Below are 14,641 nucleotides of genomic sequence, written 5' to 3'. Positions count from 1 at the left end.
CACCTTCCTAGAGATGTAAATTGAAAGCAAAGATAATAAAAGTACAATAATGACAATGGGCTTGCACATGCAACAGGAATAATATCAGTTTCAGAATCCTTTAGAAAGGATGAAAATGCCTTTCGAGTGCCTTTTTTATTTCAATTATTTTTACCAGTCCAAGTCTTATCACTAATATTTATCTTTAATAATTGGAAAAGAGTGAACATTTGATAGTGTCCAGAAAAAAAATTGTTCTTCAGTGGAGGTAGTGAAAGATTATTCTGCAGAGGACTTTGCAGTCTTTAACAATGCATATTCTCAACATGCTAAAACTGCAGAGCATTTTCACAAAGGATATTGAGAAGCCTAATAGCAGTTTCTTGCAGGCTTAATATGGTTTTGGCTTCATTTCTTTCAGAACAATGGTTATGACTGATATTCTTGTTCATTTTTTCAGGGTTAGTTTAACCTTTAGAGACAAATACAATTATTTGACAACTGTATGTTTTCTCATGTTTTGGTCTTTTTTACTAGAAATTATTGTTATAGAAAAAGAGAGAAATTATTATTTTTTGGTGGACGTTACTGGCATCAGTTGTGAGTTTGGAGAAGAGCTGGGAAACCTGGTGCACAAAATTGGAAATAATGATCTGTAAAATATAGGCAAGTGCAGACACTTCAGCATTGTCATCCATGGCTAAAAATGTCATTATTAAACTGTTCTGGAACTTCACTCCAGTTTACATATGGGTAACTGAAAATTTAAAATCTGAACATGGATTCCTCATTTAGCTAGCCAGGGTACCCCTGAAAAGCTGTGCACATGTAGCAGTGATTTTTGTATGTTAAAGTAGCATCTTCTTCTTCAAAACAGCCAATGCATTCTGGCTGGAAAACATTAATCTGGTATGTGGTCTTAGGAGTAAGTTGTTGGAAGCCTTTGAAAAAGATTCTAAGGTCAGAATTTTTTTTTTTTTTTTTGCTTTATACTTTGAAGCTTAGTAAATTGTTTTTGTAAGATATCCTTCCTTGATTTTATATTTGGGCTTAGATTAAATCCTCTCCTTGTCTCTCTGTCTATCTCTTTCTCTTGCTCTCTCTTGAACTCTTTCACACACACACACACACACACACGTCACTTTGTAAGTAATTTTCATTTCAATAAATACAATGAACTTAGAAAGCAAAGTAAGAAATAAAGCACCATCATGGCACTGTTACCATCTCTGTATTACCAAATAGTTTTTTATTGGCATAAGATTATTCTATACAAAAAATCAAAAGAAACTTGATTTCCTTGAAGTAGAGATGGGTCTTTACATTTCTGTGAGTTAGCCTACATATGAAATAGAAAGATATATGAAATAGTTATATGAAATGATCCTATTCTCCTTATTTGGCTATAAAACTCTTTTTTTAGAAAAATGCAGTTAACAAATCATAGATTAAAACAAGAAGCCACAAACAACAGAAATTACTGTTACAGGTTGCAAGAAACTTTGCTGATTACAAATAAACTTTTCAGCAAAGCACCTTATCCTTCTGTGTTCAGTTCGAATGAGAATATGGTTGCCTGAGTATTAGGCTGGTTATTAATATGCTGAAGACATAAGAATCATGCTCTTCTTAAAAGACATGGCAGCTTCTAAGGGTACAGTCGGTTACGCTGACTTACCCTCAGCAGCTCTGGCCAAGGTGCAGTTCCCCCAGACCTGACTCCAGACACTCATTCCCATTAACCCCCTCTCCACCCCAAGGTTAAGACAGTCAGAATTTATTCAGCACAAACTATTTGTTTGTTCAGATCTGGGTATTAATCTGAGCTAACAACAACAAACAAAGTGTTCCTGAAAGGAAAAGTTCTCAAACCAGACTATTTCCTACATCTCCTTTTAAGAGTTATCAAGCAAACATCTACGACAGCTTTGCCTGGGAAAGGGGAGAGGTAGAAGCAAGCTGCTTGGAGAAGACTGGTAGGGGATTTGCTAATTTGGGTTTGAAAGTGGGTTTGATATTATGGCCTGTATAAGCCTAAAAAGAACTAGTTTGGGTATTCAAACAGGGTAGAGAAAAACATACTGACAAATATTTAAGGTTTTAGTCCTACAATTTATAATGTGCATCAGATTGTTTTTATCTGTTAAGTACATAAGAATGGTTACATATGATCAGAGCAGAAGTCCAGCTCACCCAGTGGATAGGACAGAAGTCCTTATTGCTGCCCAAGAGTGACCAAAGCAAATGCCTCAGGAAGTGTATAAGAAATGTTAAAAATATAGTGATAATTTCCCAGAACAGTTCTCCATACTCTAGACTTTGCCCCAGTCAGGGACTCCCTGAACCGTGGTGTCACTGAGTTCAACAGGGACACAGTCCTTGCGCGGCTGTAATCCATCTACCACTTTCTATGATCCCAAGGCTACAGGCAGTACGTACATTAACATTAGGGAGCAAAACCACCATGGCAGTTAGTTGCTGGAACCAGTTAGGTTTCATAACAATATTTTGAAAAAGACATTTTTCTTTCCTAAATTCCCACAGTAAGTAGTCCCACTCATCTGTTATCTTAACAAAGTCCTGGATACATTAGAAAATTTTACTTTTAACTTAGTATTGTTGAGCAACAACCTTTTCCCACACTAGAAACATGGAGGGCAGGATTCAGGTGAATAAACATAGCTGACTAGTGCCATTTTAGATACCACACAGTACCTTAGACGTAGCATGGGACTGACAGAAATGACACAGGACCTATGGGAGAAGTGCACCCTTACAGGGTAGCTGGTGAATACCAGAGTACCTTAGGATGTTTAAAATGCCAACAGGTGCCTATTAAGATTCTTGCATTTAAAATTCTTTACTAAAAGGGTTTTCTAAAGTTTAAAATAACTATAAGTTATATATAAATAATCATTTGTTATTACTATAGTTTATATCAGAAGAGTATCTGGAAAAATTCACATTGCTAGTTAACATGGCAACCAACTTTATTTCTGGGCAGAATACTGAAATTAGAACATCGTCTTTTATCATTTAGAAGTCCTTTTGTTATACAGTAACAAATCTGGAAAAATAACGAAAACAAGTGGGTTTTCTGGAGGTAACATTCATGTTCAGAAAACAGTTTCCAACCAAAAATTTGGAAATGGACTAGAGAAAAGAAATGCAGAATACCATATATGCAACCTGAAAACTGAGTTGCCAGTGTGGTTGTTATATGTATGTCTTAGAAATTAATTATGCAGCTCCATTCATTCCTAAAGTATATGTCTATTTGTACCGGTAATGCCTTCTGAATTCAGTTTCTTTTATGTTGCTATATGGTAATGTTCACTTTTCTGTGTATGAGCTGCTATTATAGATCTCTCTAAAAGGCTTTCACTGTGTCCCTAGGCTACACTTTACTACAAAACATTTTGCATATCTTTGTGTAAAGTACACCCTGTGTTAAAAGATGAAAATCATTAATTGATTCAATTCTTAGATGTTAAACTGCTTTTCCAGATATGTATTTTTTGCATTTTGCATTTTTGTGGCATCCATTTCTGTTATTAACGTTCTTTTAAAAATCTCATCTTGTTTTACTTACTCTGATCAATACAGTAATAGAATATCCCCTATAAAATAGCATTTTATAATGTAAAGAAAATATTTTCCATATTATCCAGGTGAAACAAAACTGTATACCACTAGGGAATGGGGATGTTCAATTATAGTTCTTTTGCCTATTGAAGAATAGTGATTGGGTTTCAACTTGAGTTGAAACATTTTAATCCAAACTTGCCAGCTATCTTTTGAAAGATACAGAGAGAACTTTGAGCCACAAGGCTAGTAGGAATCCTGGGCAGAAGTGTAGCAGCACAGAGGTTTGCAGCTGTTTAAGCTATCCTTTTAAATCAGGGAAAACCTTAAACGAAGCTATCCATGTTCTCTCGGTGGAAATCTTCATTTGTGCCCCGGCAGTAGAGCACTGGGGAGGTTCTCACTCTAAGAGAAGAGGGGAGTGTTAGGCAGATGCCCCCCATGGCTGGGAGCCTGCTGTGCCTGAGAAAGAGTAAATGTCTGACCTGGTAAGTAAGAGGGTCATCCAAAATTCAGTTAAACCTACAGCACCAAAATTGGGGATCCTGCATGTTTCTGAGAGAACTGTGCCAAGGAGAGGATATAGCAAGTGGAACCCCATTCTCATGACCCACAGAAATAGTATCTTTCTGCATGTCAGGCCCCTAAAAAAAAATTAACCGGATCTAGAAGTGGTTGAATTTATAGGAATATATATTTGCAGACTAATACATTAAGGTAGGATCTGCAGAGTTGACATTTTTTAAAGCTGAGCAGAGGAACTGTGGTTAGTCTTGTGATTTCTTTTTGCTATTTTTTCCTCCTTTCACAAAAAAACCCTACGGAATAGATTTATATGGGAAAAGAATTCTTTGATGCTAATCAAGATTAGAGATTTTACATATTACCGTATATATCATTTTGCTCTACTTAGAGATCTACAATTCTTGTCTGCATAAAATTACGTTAAATTAAATGCAGACTCTGATAAAATTGATTATGAAAAACATAATTTAAAACTGGTCCAATAACATCTTTGCAGGCTGGAATCCATAAAGAGAAACATGTCAAGACAATTTTACTTTCCACAGAAAGAAAAGAAAAACCATGGCTCTTTCTCTGATTTGTTTGGGTTGGGGTTTTTTTTGTGGTTATTTTTTGTTGTTGTTTTTTAATCAAAGTGTAATTAGCATTCCTTTTACATTTCAGAACCAAGGTACAGAACTGCAGTCTGGGAATGAAAAAAACAGTCTTAACATATTTATATACTTGGAACAAAAATTACTTTTAGGTAAAAAGTATGTAGGGTTGAAGCTCTTTTAATACGTTCCACTTTTAATCCTTTCAAAAGCCCAGTCATTAAAATTCCTCCATATAAAACAGTCTGAGCATGGTCTTCCTGAAGGATGCCAATGCTGCTTACAGGATAATTAGTCAAAGATAATTGCAAGTACCCTCCTCCCCTTAAAAACCTTTCTCTTAAGATATTGTTTTTCTGCTGTAAATGGAAACCTTACCAGAGGGAAAAGAAAACCCAAAACATAAAACCAGTTGGGCTTTAGAAAGAAAGGAAAATAAATGGTTGTGCACTGTGTCAAGTTCCATTTGCCTTGGTAAACTAAGGATTTCAAGCTGGAACTAGCCACAACCATTTCCTTTTTTTTTTGGTGGAGGATGTAGTACAACTTTTGGATTTATCTCAAAGAAACAAATCTTAAGAGAACTATGTAACAGCTCCCATATTTACAGCTGATACTCCAGCCTTGGGGACTTCTATCAAACTTTCCCTCTCATCTCAGCTTTTCAGGAAAAATAAACATTTTCCTATTTTTCTAAAAGACAATTTTGTATCGACAGAGTTTGCGGGATTACATTTTTAGGCAGCCCTGGTAGATATATGAAAATGCCTAAACATATAAAAACAAAGGGGAAAGGTCAATGACACCAATCAGTGATTTTGTGATAAAACTGTTTTAATAAGTACATAGTAATATAGTGATACACTTCTACCCACCATTAATTGCTAAAGCTTTTTTATTCTGTAGCACAAGGAATACTATTTCAAACGTAGCAATATGGAAAAATATGTACATATTTAGTTGCTTTTAACATAATGAGAAAAGGAGGAGTGGAATAAGTTCAGTTTAGAAAGTTGGAGATTATGAAAGAGTGGCTTATAATAAAATCTTTACATGGGCTGGGATGTTTTGCTGTTATGAAAATAACATGCACGCTCTTCTGAAAATGCCTTCCTTGCAAAGCATCTCCTTCACTGTATAGTCTTGTAAAAATAAAAATAAGATAAAATATCACCCTGGAATCAAAGCACTCCTCAGCATGATGATGAAGATGTCAGCAGGTCATCTACAGAGAATTTCTATAATAGGCTAGTGAAACTACAATAGCATGGAAACAATTGAATATCTGTTGAACTGGAATCTAATCTATTTATTTTGTCCTGTTCCGGCATTATAAAGAAGGCTTAACATATATCTGGAAGGCCATGTTAAATCCCTGTATTCTTGGGGAACATGAAGCCTACTTGTTAGCTGTATGCTACTCAAGACAGGTAAATTGTTCAGAAATATTTGAGGGTCATGTTCTCTGTATCTCAAATAGCTGTTTAGTGATGCCAAACAAAGTATCCAGTGGAGGGAATAGAGGCAACTAAGGTGAAGTAGCCGAGCTTTGCTGAATAGGTGTAGGACCAATCAACGTCATTTCACAGCAATGTTTACAGTTTAGGACAACATGTTGTTTTGGGTAAATATACACCAGAGCAGAGGGTTTTCACCAAGAAGAATGGGAAATGGTCTTCTGTGACCTCTGTCAAAAGTAGTCTTATACAGCAAATGAAAGAGACACTGTATAATTCTGCAAAATGTGAAAGAAAAAAGAAAACAAAAAAGAAACCCTCTTTCTCACTCTAAACTGTAGTTGTGATTTCCAAAGAGATGGATAAACAATTCTGAAACCATATTTAAGAGGCACTGTGGCCTGGTATCTCACACAGTAGTTGAGCACACAAACCATTCAGCATTTTCATCAGTAAGAGGCGATTCATCTCCTGTCACATTTTCAAGAAAGACCTTAAACACATGACTTCAGGAAAATCTGTTCTGTACCCCAACCTGAAGTTGCTATCAATCCTCAGAACAGGGCGAGATCTAAGAAAACACTGGGGATAAGACTGTGCTACTAGTAAGCTAAAAGGGAAGTCAACTAAATTAGTCATATGTGTCACTCAGACTTTCCAACACTGAATGTTGGTACTGAAAGCCTTCTGTTACACTGTCTTCGGTTCCTGGATATAGGCATAATACACCAATTTAATTTTCCAATTAAAAATTCCCTGTTCTTTTTTTTTTCTCCTGTGGTTTTTCCCTGTTGCAAAATTAGTTTTTTTTCCTCTAGAGTACAGCTACATGATGTATTAGTAGTTAGCTGGAAGTTTCTCTAATGCACAAATTCCTTTATTCTCCTCCTAGCCCCACAAGGATAACTGTCACCCTCACCAGCTGGTACTATCTAGATTAAAAATAGACATCAGCTGCACAATTGCAAATTTCTCCTGAGGATACCGGCAGCAAGAGAGTTTACTACAATTCTTCATACAGACAGCATCTAGAAACACATTAGAAATGACATCCCTCTCATCTTCTAAGGCTCTTAACACCACTCACTCTTGCCTTGCCCTCGGTATCTATTTCCACCAACTCTTCAGGATAATCAGCTGCCTGCTACCAATTAGACTTGATAAACTAGCAAGGATGTAGCCCCATTAAATTGCTGGCAATAGCTGTAAGCATTTTGACTGTTCAAAAGCAAATTATTAACCTCTGGTTCACCGGGACTCTGAATAGGACTAGTTTTCCTTTTCACACTTAGATATTTATAAGAGAAAGAATGTCAAAGCACTGAAGGTGTCTATCGCTGTGTTACTTGTAAGAGATTACGGAAAAGATGACCAACTGGTAAAATTTGCTTGGAAAGAACAATGTATTACCATTTCAAGTGAAATTCCATCTGTTCAATTATACCTTTAAAACAGGACATACATTAAACCTATGTTCCATCCTCACTACACTGTTTAAGTAGAAAAAGGATGGCTTTAAGCATGAGGGGATAATATTGAATGTCAGGGATCAGAGTGACATTCCCAGTTCTTTTGCTGACTTTCTGGGTTACCTTGGGTGAAGTATTTTTGTGTTTCAGATGGGGACGATAATCCCTTTTTTCCTCACTTTGCCTCTCATATCACTGACATTTTTTATTTGATTGGTTGGGTTTTTTAAGGTATATTTCATCTGTAAGATGGAAACTCAGCAGAGGGTGAGATCTAGGAGCTGTTTTAGCAATGCCAGATTGCTACTCACCACTTCATCCTCTAATGAAGCAAGTTGCAGGGCTGTGCTTTCTCACGAAGAGAAGAAATGTAGCCCTCTTAAAGTTTGAACTCCTGCTTTACAGAGATGGGATATTATATTGTGTTATAACTCCATGCGGTACCTAAAACAATTCATGTGGGCTGAGGCCCATAGGTGCTATCATAATACAATACAAAAAAAAAAGCTAAGAATAATGCTATATATTTTACTATGTTAAAAAAAGAGATAATAAAAAATCAAAATCAGAAACCTGAGAGCAGACGAAGAAGGGAACTCTGTCTCAGGATCCAGGAGAATCTCCTCGTGCCCTACCATGAGGCGTTGTGCTCTTCATTTACGCTGATGTAAATCTGCAAGTGCTGCACCGCTAGCTCACACGGATTCAGGAGACTGTAATTTTTTTCTCTTTCTCCCACCCTGGTCTTCCTGGACCTGGGGCTTCGTAGTGCGCAGCCAGTGCCGGGCTGTCATTAGACACTGTGAAATGCTGTTAATGAAAATTAGCTGGGTGAGAGGTGGGGGAAGCTAATGCCCAAACTGCATGTTCAGCAGTGATTTTCAGTAAAGCTGCCTGTGATACTGATCCTCAGCTGATGGTGAGGGCCTGCTTTGGGTCAACAGTACATAGATATAATGGCCTGCTAACAATATAGTCTAATATATCTCCTTTCAGCATCTTGAAATGGTCAGTGAGGAGACTACTAGCTTCCCTTCTTGGAGTTATTTAAAATAATCACCCTGCATGTTCTGTATATCTGCACAAGACCCGAGGTCTAGAGAAGTCAGTGTCAAGCAGTATCCATATTTAAGGAAATAAAGTACTTATCCATTCAAAACCCAAGAAACTCAAGGGGAAAGATAATTCTTCATGTCTGCTTGATAACTGAAGAAAACAAACAATGAAATACAGCTTTTAAAATACATACTCCCTTACAATAATTTAATAAACCGTGCTGTCATCTCATAAAGAATCAGGATGGTTGCCGTGGTGACAAAGATTATCCTTGCTGCTGCTTGATTCTGTCATTTTTCTAAACATGAATTCATAATATTTAGGATTTATTAACAATGTGTCACATTGATAGAGATAAATTACATGCTTTAAACTGGCCATGTAAGTCTTCTATGATATTACAGCCGCTTTGTCAACTCAGCAATAAGATATGATATGATTACTAGAAAATTAAAGCTATTTGTCATAAAAGATGAAGCAGAGAGTAACAAAACTCTCAGAACAGAAAAAAAATCTCCAATAATCTAATGTGTTTCCTTATTTTAAATATTTTGGAGTTAGTAAAGAGTCACTATTTTCTGCCTTGTAAATTGATCAAGATCAGCATATATTGAGATTAGATTTATTTGTGCTGGGAAAATTTAGGTTGTAATGTATCAGAATTGATGTGTTCCAGGCTGCAATTTTTTATGATGGTTCAAACTATAATGGGGAGCTTGTGAAGAGATCTTAATGATGGCCCATTTTGCACTATATAAAAATATATATACACACACTTATGTATTATGAAGATATATTTCACAACAAGGAATTTGTGTAGGGGTGTTTGTGATGTGTGGTTTCCGAATTGTAGCAGCAAGTTAGATGAGATTCTCAGTGCTGCTGTTTAGAAAGTATCTTTTCGTGTACCTTACTGAAGCAGTTGTGTCAAGTAAGCTTCACCACTAATACAGTGTGAGGCTGATTTAGATGGCCAGCTCGACAGTCATTGCTCCATATATATTTTGCAGTCAAACTACCAATAAGAAATTCCCTAAAACCACGGTAATTTTAAAAAGGCTTTTTTTGAAATAACAAAGATTTATACTTATTTTTTCAAGAAAAAGAGGCCTATTTTCTGTAGTGAGACACATAATAGGTTGTGGGAACCCACCAGAGCTGAGGCATCTTAAGGCAAGTAAGGAATATGTGTCCCTGTATGTGACTCTGCCTGAAGAATGTGATTTATCACTTAGTGGTCCATATTCGTATCTGTGTGTAGGATGACCTCTTGAGCTGGGTGAGATATGTCTCTACCGTATATTGCAATGCAGAGGAAGTGACTCAGCTTTCTTTAAATGCACTAAGTCAGGGTTTGGAGGCAGTCTGGAGCAGCAGCATGGAGAACCGCTCAGATGTGCTCAGAATCAGGCAGGAATCCTCTGACTGTTCTTGTCTTGCACCATTCCTACCACGTATGCTACCTAAATTAGTTTATGCGTCCTTTTAGGTGGGAAAAGTTTGAAAATCCAGCAACTGGATTCTCTCAGTTGATAGCAAAAAAAATCCTCACATAGTTGCAGAAAGAAAAATAATGCAAGCTCAGCTGAAACACAGTAAATCAATATGGCATGATTTCTTCCTGATCAGAACCTTTGAGTTTTATAGACCAACAAATGAACTACACGCCCAGGCTGCAAAGAACGAGATGAAAACTGAATAAAAAGTCCTTTTAGCTTAATGACATTGTATAACTAGCTTAGTTATTCTGCCATACATAAGTGGCTAGCAGTGATACGTATTTTGGTCTTTGTTACCCTTTATCTCCATGAAATAATGTTCTCTCTATCTGAAGACAACATAGGCTGATGCCATAGAATAGTTATGTTTCTTGCAAACCAGACACAATCATTATTTCAGATGCAAATACTATCCAATAAAATAATTCTGTATTTATTTTCAACAACCTATGCAAAAATCAGAGTCTTGGGAAGGGAAAATACCATTTTCTACTGTATCTCTTTGGCCATGTGCATCCTGTTACAACCTGAGCAAATAACTAAGGGTATAAGTGGAAGATTTCAGTTGTCTTCAGTAGGCATTAGTAGCTCCTTAGAGTTGAGATGTAATATGCATAACTTTTTCTCTGTTGGATTAATTTTGGGGTCAGTGTTCTTGTTATTTAGACCCTGCAGACCAAATCTTACCCTAAAATACAAGGAGGCACCTCCCATAAAGTCTAGTGAGATTTGTATGTGCTTTTGTCAAAGATGAATTTGATCCAGTATTTTATACCAGTTTCCTACTGCAGGAAATATATGCACAGTACCATAAACCAGACACTCTGTATAGTCTTAATGACTTTATTGCGCACCTATAATAAACAGCCTTTAAATTTCCACCACTGTATGCAAACAGTGCTATGCAACCTTGATTTAATTCTTGTTTGCTTTTTCTCAAATTTTTGATATTATCCTGGTTTGGACACAATACGGACAGTAGGAAAAAATCAGTTACAGCGGTATATAGCAGTCATTTAATATCAGTGTCACAGGTGAGGAATTTTATTCGAAAGAGATGGCATACCAAGGGCAAGTAAATACTGTACCACTTCCTCTTCTAACAAGGCAGTTCTCGGTGTGTTGGTATACAGCGTGATTAAAATGAGTCGTTCTCCGAGACTACGATCCCTAACCTGGGAACTTTTATCTCTGTAATTTGTATACAGCGTTGAGTCTACCTTTTATTGTGTGTTGGAGCTACCAATTGAGCATTTGAGCTTTACGAAATCTAGAATATGTAGTAAAAAGAACATTTTTCCTTCCAAAGGTAATTTAGAAAACATAAAATACTAATCCTGATAAACAACTCAAGGTACATACAGAAAAATGTTTAGTAAAAGCATGTTTTTTCTGATTCATGACCAACACACGTTACTGTATAGCTGTTGCAGATCAGCAAAACCTATTCTTGACTTTAAAAGTAGCTGTATTGCTCAACTTAAAACAGAATAATTACTAAAGTCACTCAATGTTATGATTTTTGTCCATATATATTCTCTGTGTGTATATATATAAAAAATTGAATTTTATTGTATATAATTCTGAATATGCAGATGATAAAGCCATGGCTCTGCTATAATATTTCAAGAACTTAGTTATTTTTATTACGAGAATGCATCTGATCTTTTCATGTGTGAAAATTATTTTAATATTGATAACTCTACATTGCATTGTTTTCAGAAATTCATAAAGAGAAACCGGAGAGACATGAAAAACGAACACCACCAAAGGGTAACTTTATTTTTTCTGTCTGTTTACCTACATATATGTATGTAATGTACAGTGTATTTGTTAACTGCACATGTTGCCATTGTTGTATTATAGAAGCCTTCAAAGATCAGTTGGCACAGACTGTAAATGACCAAAAATTCATGTATACCTTATCATTAACAAATAGTGTAATTGTATGTTTGCGTGGCTATATTGTAAATGCACCTTCATAATAAGATTCTCCTGCCCAAACTTATCCAGGAATCTTCTTTGTAGCAAAGGTGCAAGAAAGTAGAGTGCTGATGAACTTCCTCTGGTGCAAAAGGCGTGAAGTGTGTTGGGCAAGGAAGAAAGCAAATTTACAGGCTGGTGGGTGCCATCCAAGTTAGGAAGTCATAGTTAACAGTGAGCCAGGTGTGTATCAGAGATAAGAAAAGCCTCCATTTTAAGAACCTACTCTTTTTCAGTCTTTAATCTTCTCTCACTGGCACTTTCCAAAAATCCACAATGGAACTGGTTTGTACTGGTTTTCAGAGGTCATGTAAACAAAGACATTTCCTGGGATATGTGCAGATCTTTTGCCTAAGAAAGCCTCCTCTGTAAAGGTTAGGCCACATAAAATTTGATGAGCATCTCTCTGATGCACCAGTGCTGTGCTTAGTAATGGCAGGAGAAAGCGAGAAGGAAGCTTATTAAAGAGTGTGTATGTACATACATCCTCCCTCACACACTTATATTCATTTCTCTATATATTCTTTACATGTTTTTATAGTATTTTACAGGTCTAGTGATAGCTTTCCAGTTCTGTCCTAATCAGGGTCATCTGGAGTGCCTAGAACTGCTTCCCAACTACTTAATAAATCATGTTGTATTAAAATGATTTTTTTAGGCTATCAGTGAGCTAGCCAGACAATAATGAACTCAGATCCATTAGCAAGGGATCTCAGTTAAGGTCTTTTCAAGCACAGTATTCTAAAAACACAAATGAAGTTGCAGCTTTGACCAAAACAGCCTCTTGTGTACCGTTTCATCTGTACAAAAGTGCATTGCTTTACATAGAAGAACATTAACGTTGCAGAAATGATTACTAAGAAGTTATAAGATGCCAGAAAAAAAAACATTCAGGTGTCATTAGTTAAGTGCCTTTATGCATGTGCCTGATAATGCAGTCTTTAATTATACAATCACTTACTGAAACACAGGACAATTTTTTTTTTCTATTTTTAGTTTTCATATTTAGTCTCAAAAATGTATCTTGTGTGTAGGAGGAACAATTACAAGAAAACATTCTGTCTGGCCTCAAGCTAGAGCATGATAAAGGCATGAATCTTTAGGGAATTTTACTGTTACCTTCTAAAGTACCTCCAGGAAGCATGGCAAATACAATATTTTATTGGGTTTAATACAAAAAATCTAGAGGTAAAGTGAATGTTTTTAATAGAGGCAAACACCCCAAACAAATTTCAGTCTCCCACCCAAAAATATGGGGACATTAGCGTTTTAAAAATAATTTTAAGTATATTTTTGAATAGTCAAACCCCCTGAACCCAAGTGTCAAGATTTACAGGGGAGTTCCATCCATAAGCTTCATTTTGAAAAGATTGTACCAAAATAGCAGGAACAGATACAATGAATGGACGTCCCTGATGGAAGTGGATGAAATTATAAGAAATATTTTTACAGTATTAAGAGCCAGCCAAACTTGTGCCCTAAAATTCGCTTTTAATTAAATATTTTTATAAACTACTAGTAAAAAAGTCCATTTCAATTATTGTACTTAGTCAATTTAATCCTGAAAAGAAGAAATACTCTGAGAAATGATTCAACAAAGCATTTGTTCATGCTTAAGAGCACTGAAATTAAATTATTTCGCGATTACATGTACACATAAGCACAAATTCACTACAAAATAGGGTCTTTCCAATTTGGTATTTGATGTATTAGTACTTTCACAAGGGCCAACAGCACCCTAGACTGTATGAGCAGGAGCTCGGCCGGTCAGTGGAGGTAAGGGATTAATTATGCCCCTGTGCTCAGCTCTCACAAGACCACATCTAGATACTGCGTCCAGTTCTGGGCCTCCCAGTTCAGGAAAGCCCTCCATAAACTGGGGCGAGTTCAGTGTGGGGCCACTGCAATGGCGAGGGCTGGAGCAGTTGTCCCGAGGGGAGAGCTGAGGGACGGAGCTGGCTCAGCCTGGGACAGCTGTCCTGTGAGTCTGTCCTCTTGTGACATACACAGACTTTGCAAGACTCTGAGCTGTTGCTGAAGGCTGTTTAAGAAGTAGGTGTTACACTTGTTACTGCTGTTGCTATCAATGAATAAGGGGTAACTATGCAATACTTTGGCAACGTGGAAGAACAATAATAAAATGTATTGAGGTAAAGGTATAGATAAGTATACAATTTCTGTCTAATGGAAGGTCCAATGATAATCCAAATGGACCGATCATTTCTGTTTTTTATGAAAAACTGACATTAGCAGTGAAATGAATTGTCCTGCATTTCTGGGAAATATCTCTGATTACAACAGGCATTGGGAAGGTGTGGGAAAAGGCATGATCTACTGTGTGGCTTTTCCCAAATACACTTCACTAATACATTGCTGTCGGAGTGAGGGATGGAAGAAGACCATGTGATGATGAAATGCTACCTCTGACAGCCATAGATTAAATCACAGAGATTTTAGGACAGATACTCGTGTGCCTCTGAATTAGTACTAGCCTC

General features: G+C 36.6%; 1 protein-coding gene across 15 annotated transcripts in view; it reads left to right on the top strand.

Annotated features, from left to right (window-relative positions):
• The window catches only part of TRDN (triadin), a 239,830-nt gene that overhangs the window by 50,317 nt on the left and 174,872 nt on the right, over positions 1–14,641 (top strand). For all 15 annotated transcript variants that reach the window (XM_076333512.1, XM_076333516.1, XM_076333514.1 and 12 more), the window contains one exon: positions 11,886–11,936. In XM_076333512.1, coding sequence (XP_076189627.1) covers positions 11,886–11,936 — 51 coding nt within the window. The remainder of the gene's footprint in view (positions 1–11,885; positions 11,937–14,641) is intronic.

This window comes from Aptenodytes patagonicus, chromosome 3, assembly GCF_965638725.1.
Source record: "Aptenodytes patagonicus chromosome 3, bAptPat1.pri.cur, whole genome shotgun sequence".
Taxonomy (NCBI): domain Eukaryota; kingdom Metazoa; phylum Chordata; class Aves; order Sphenisciformes; family Spheniscidae; genus Aptenodytes; species Aptenodytes patagonicus.
This window is presented reverse-complemented; position numbering and strand designations above follow the sequence as displayed.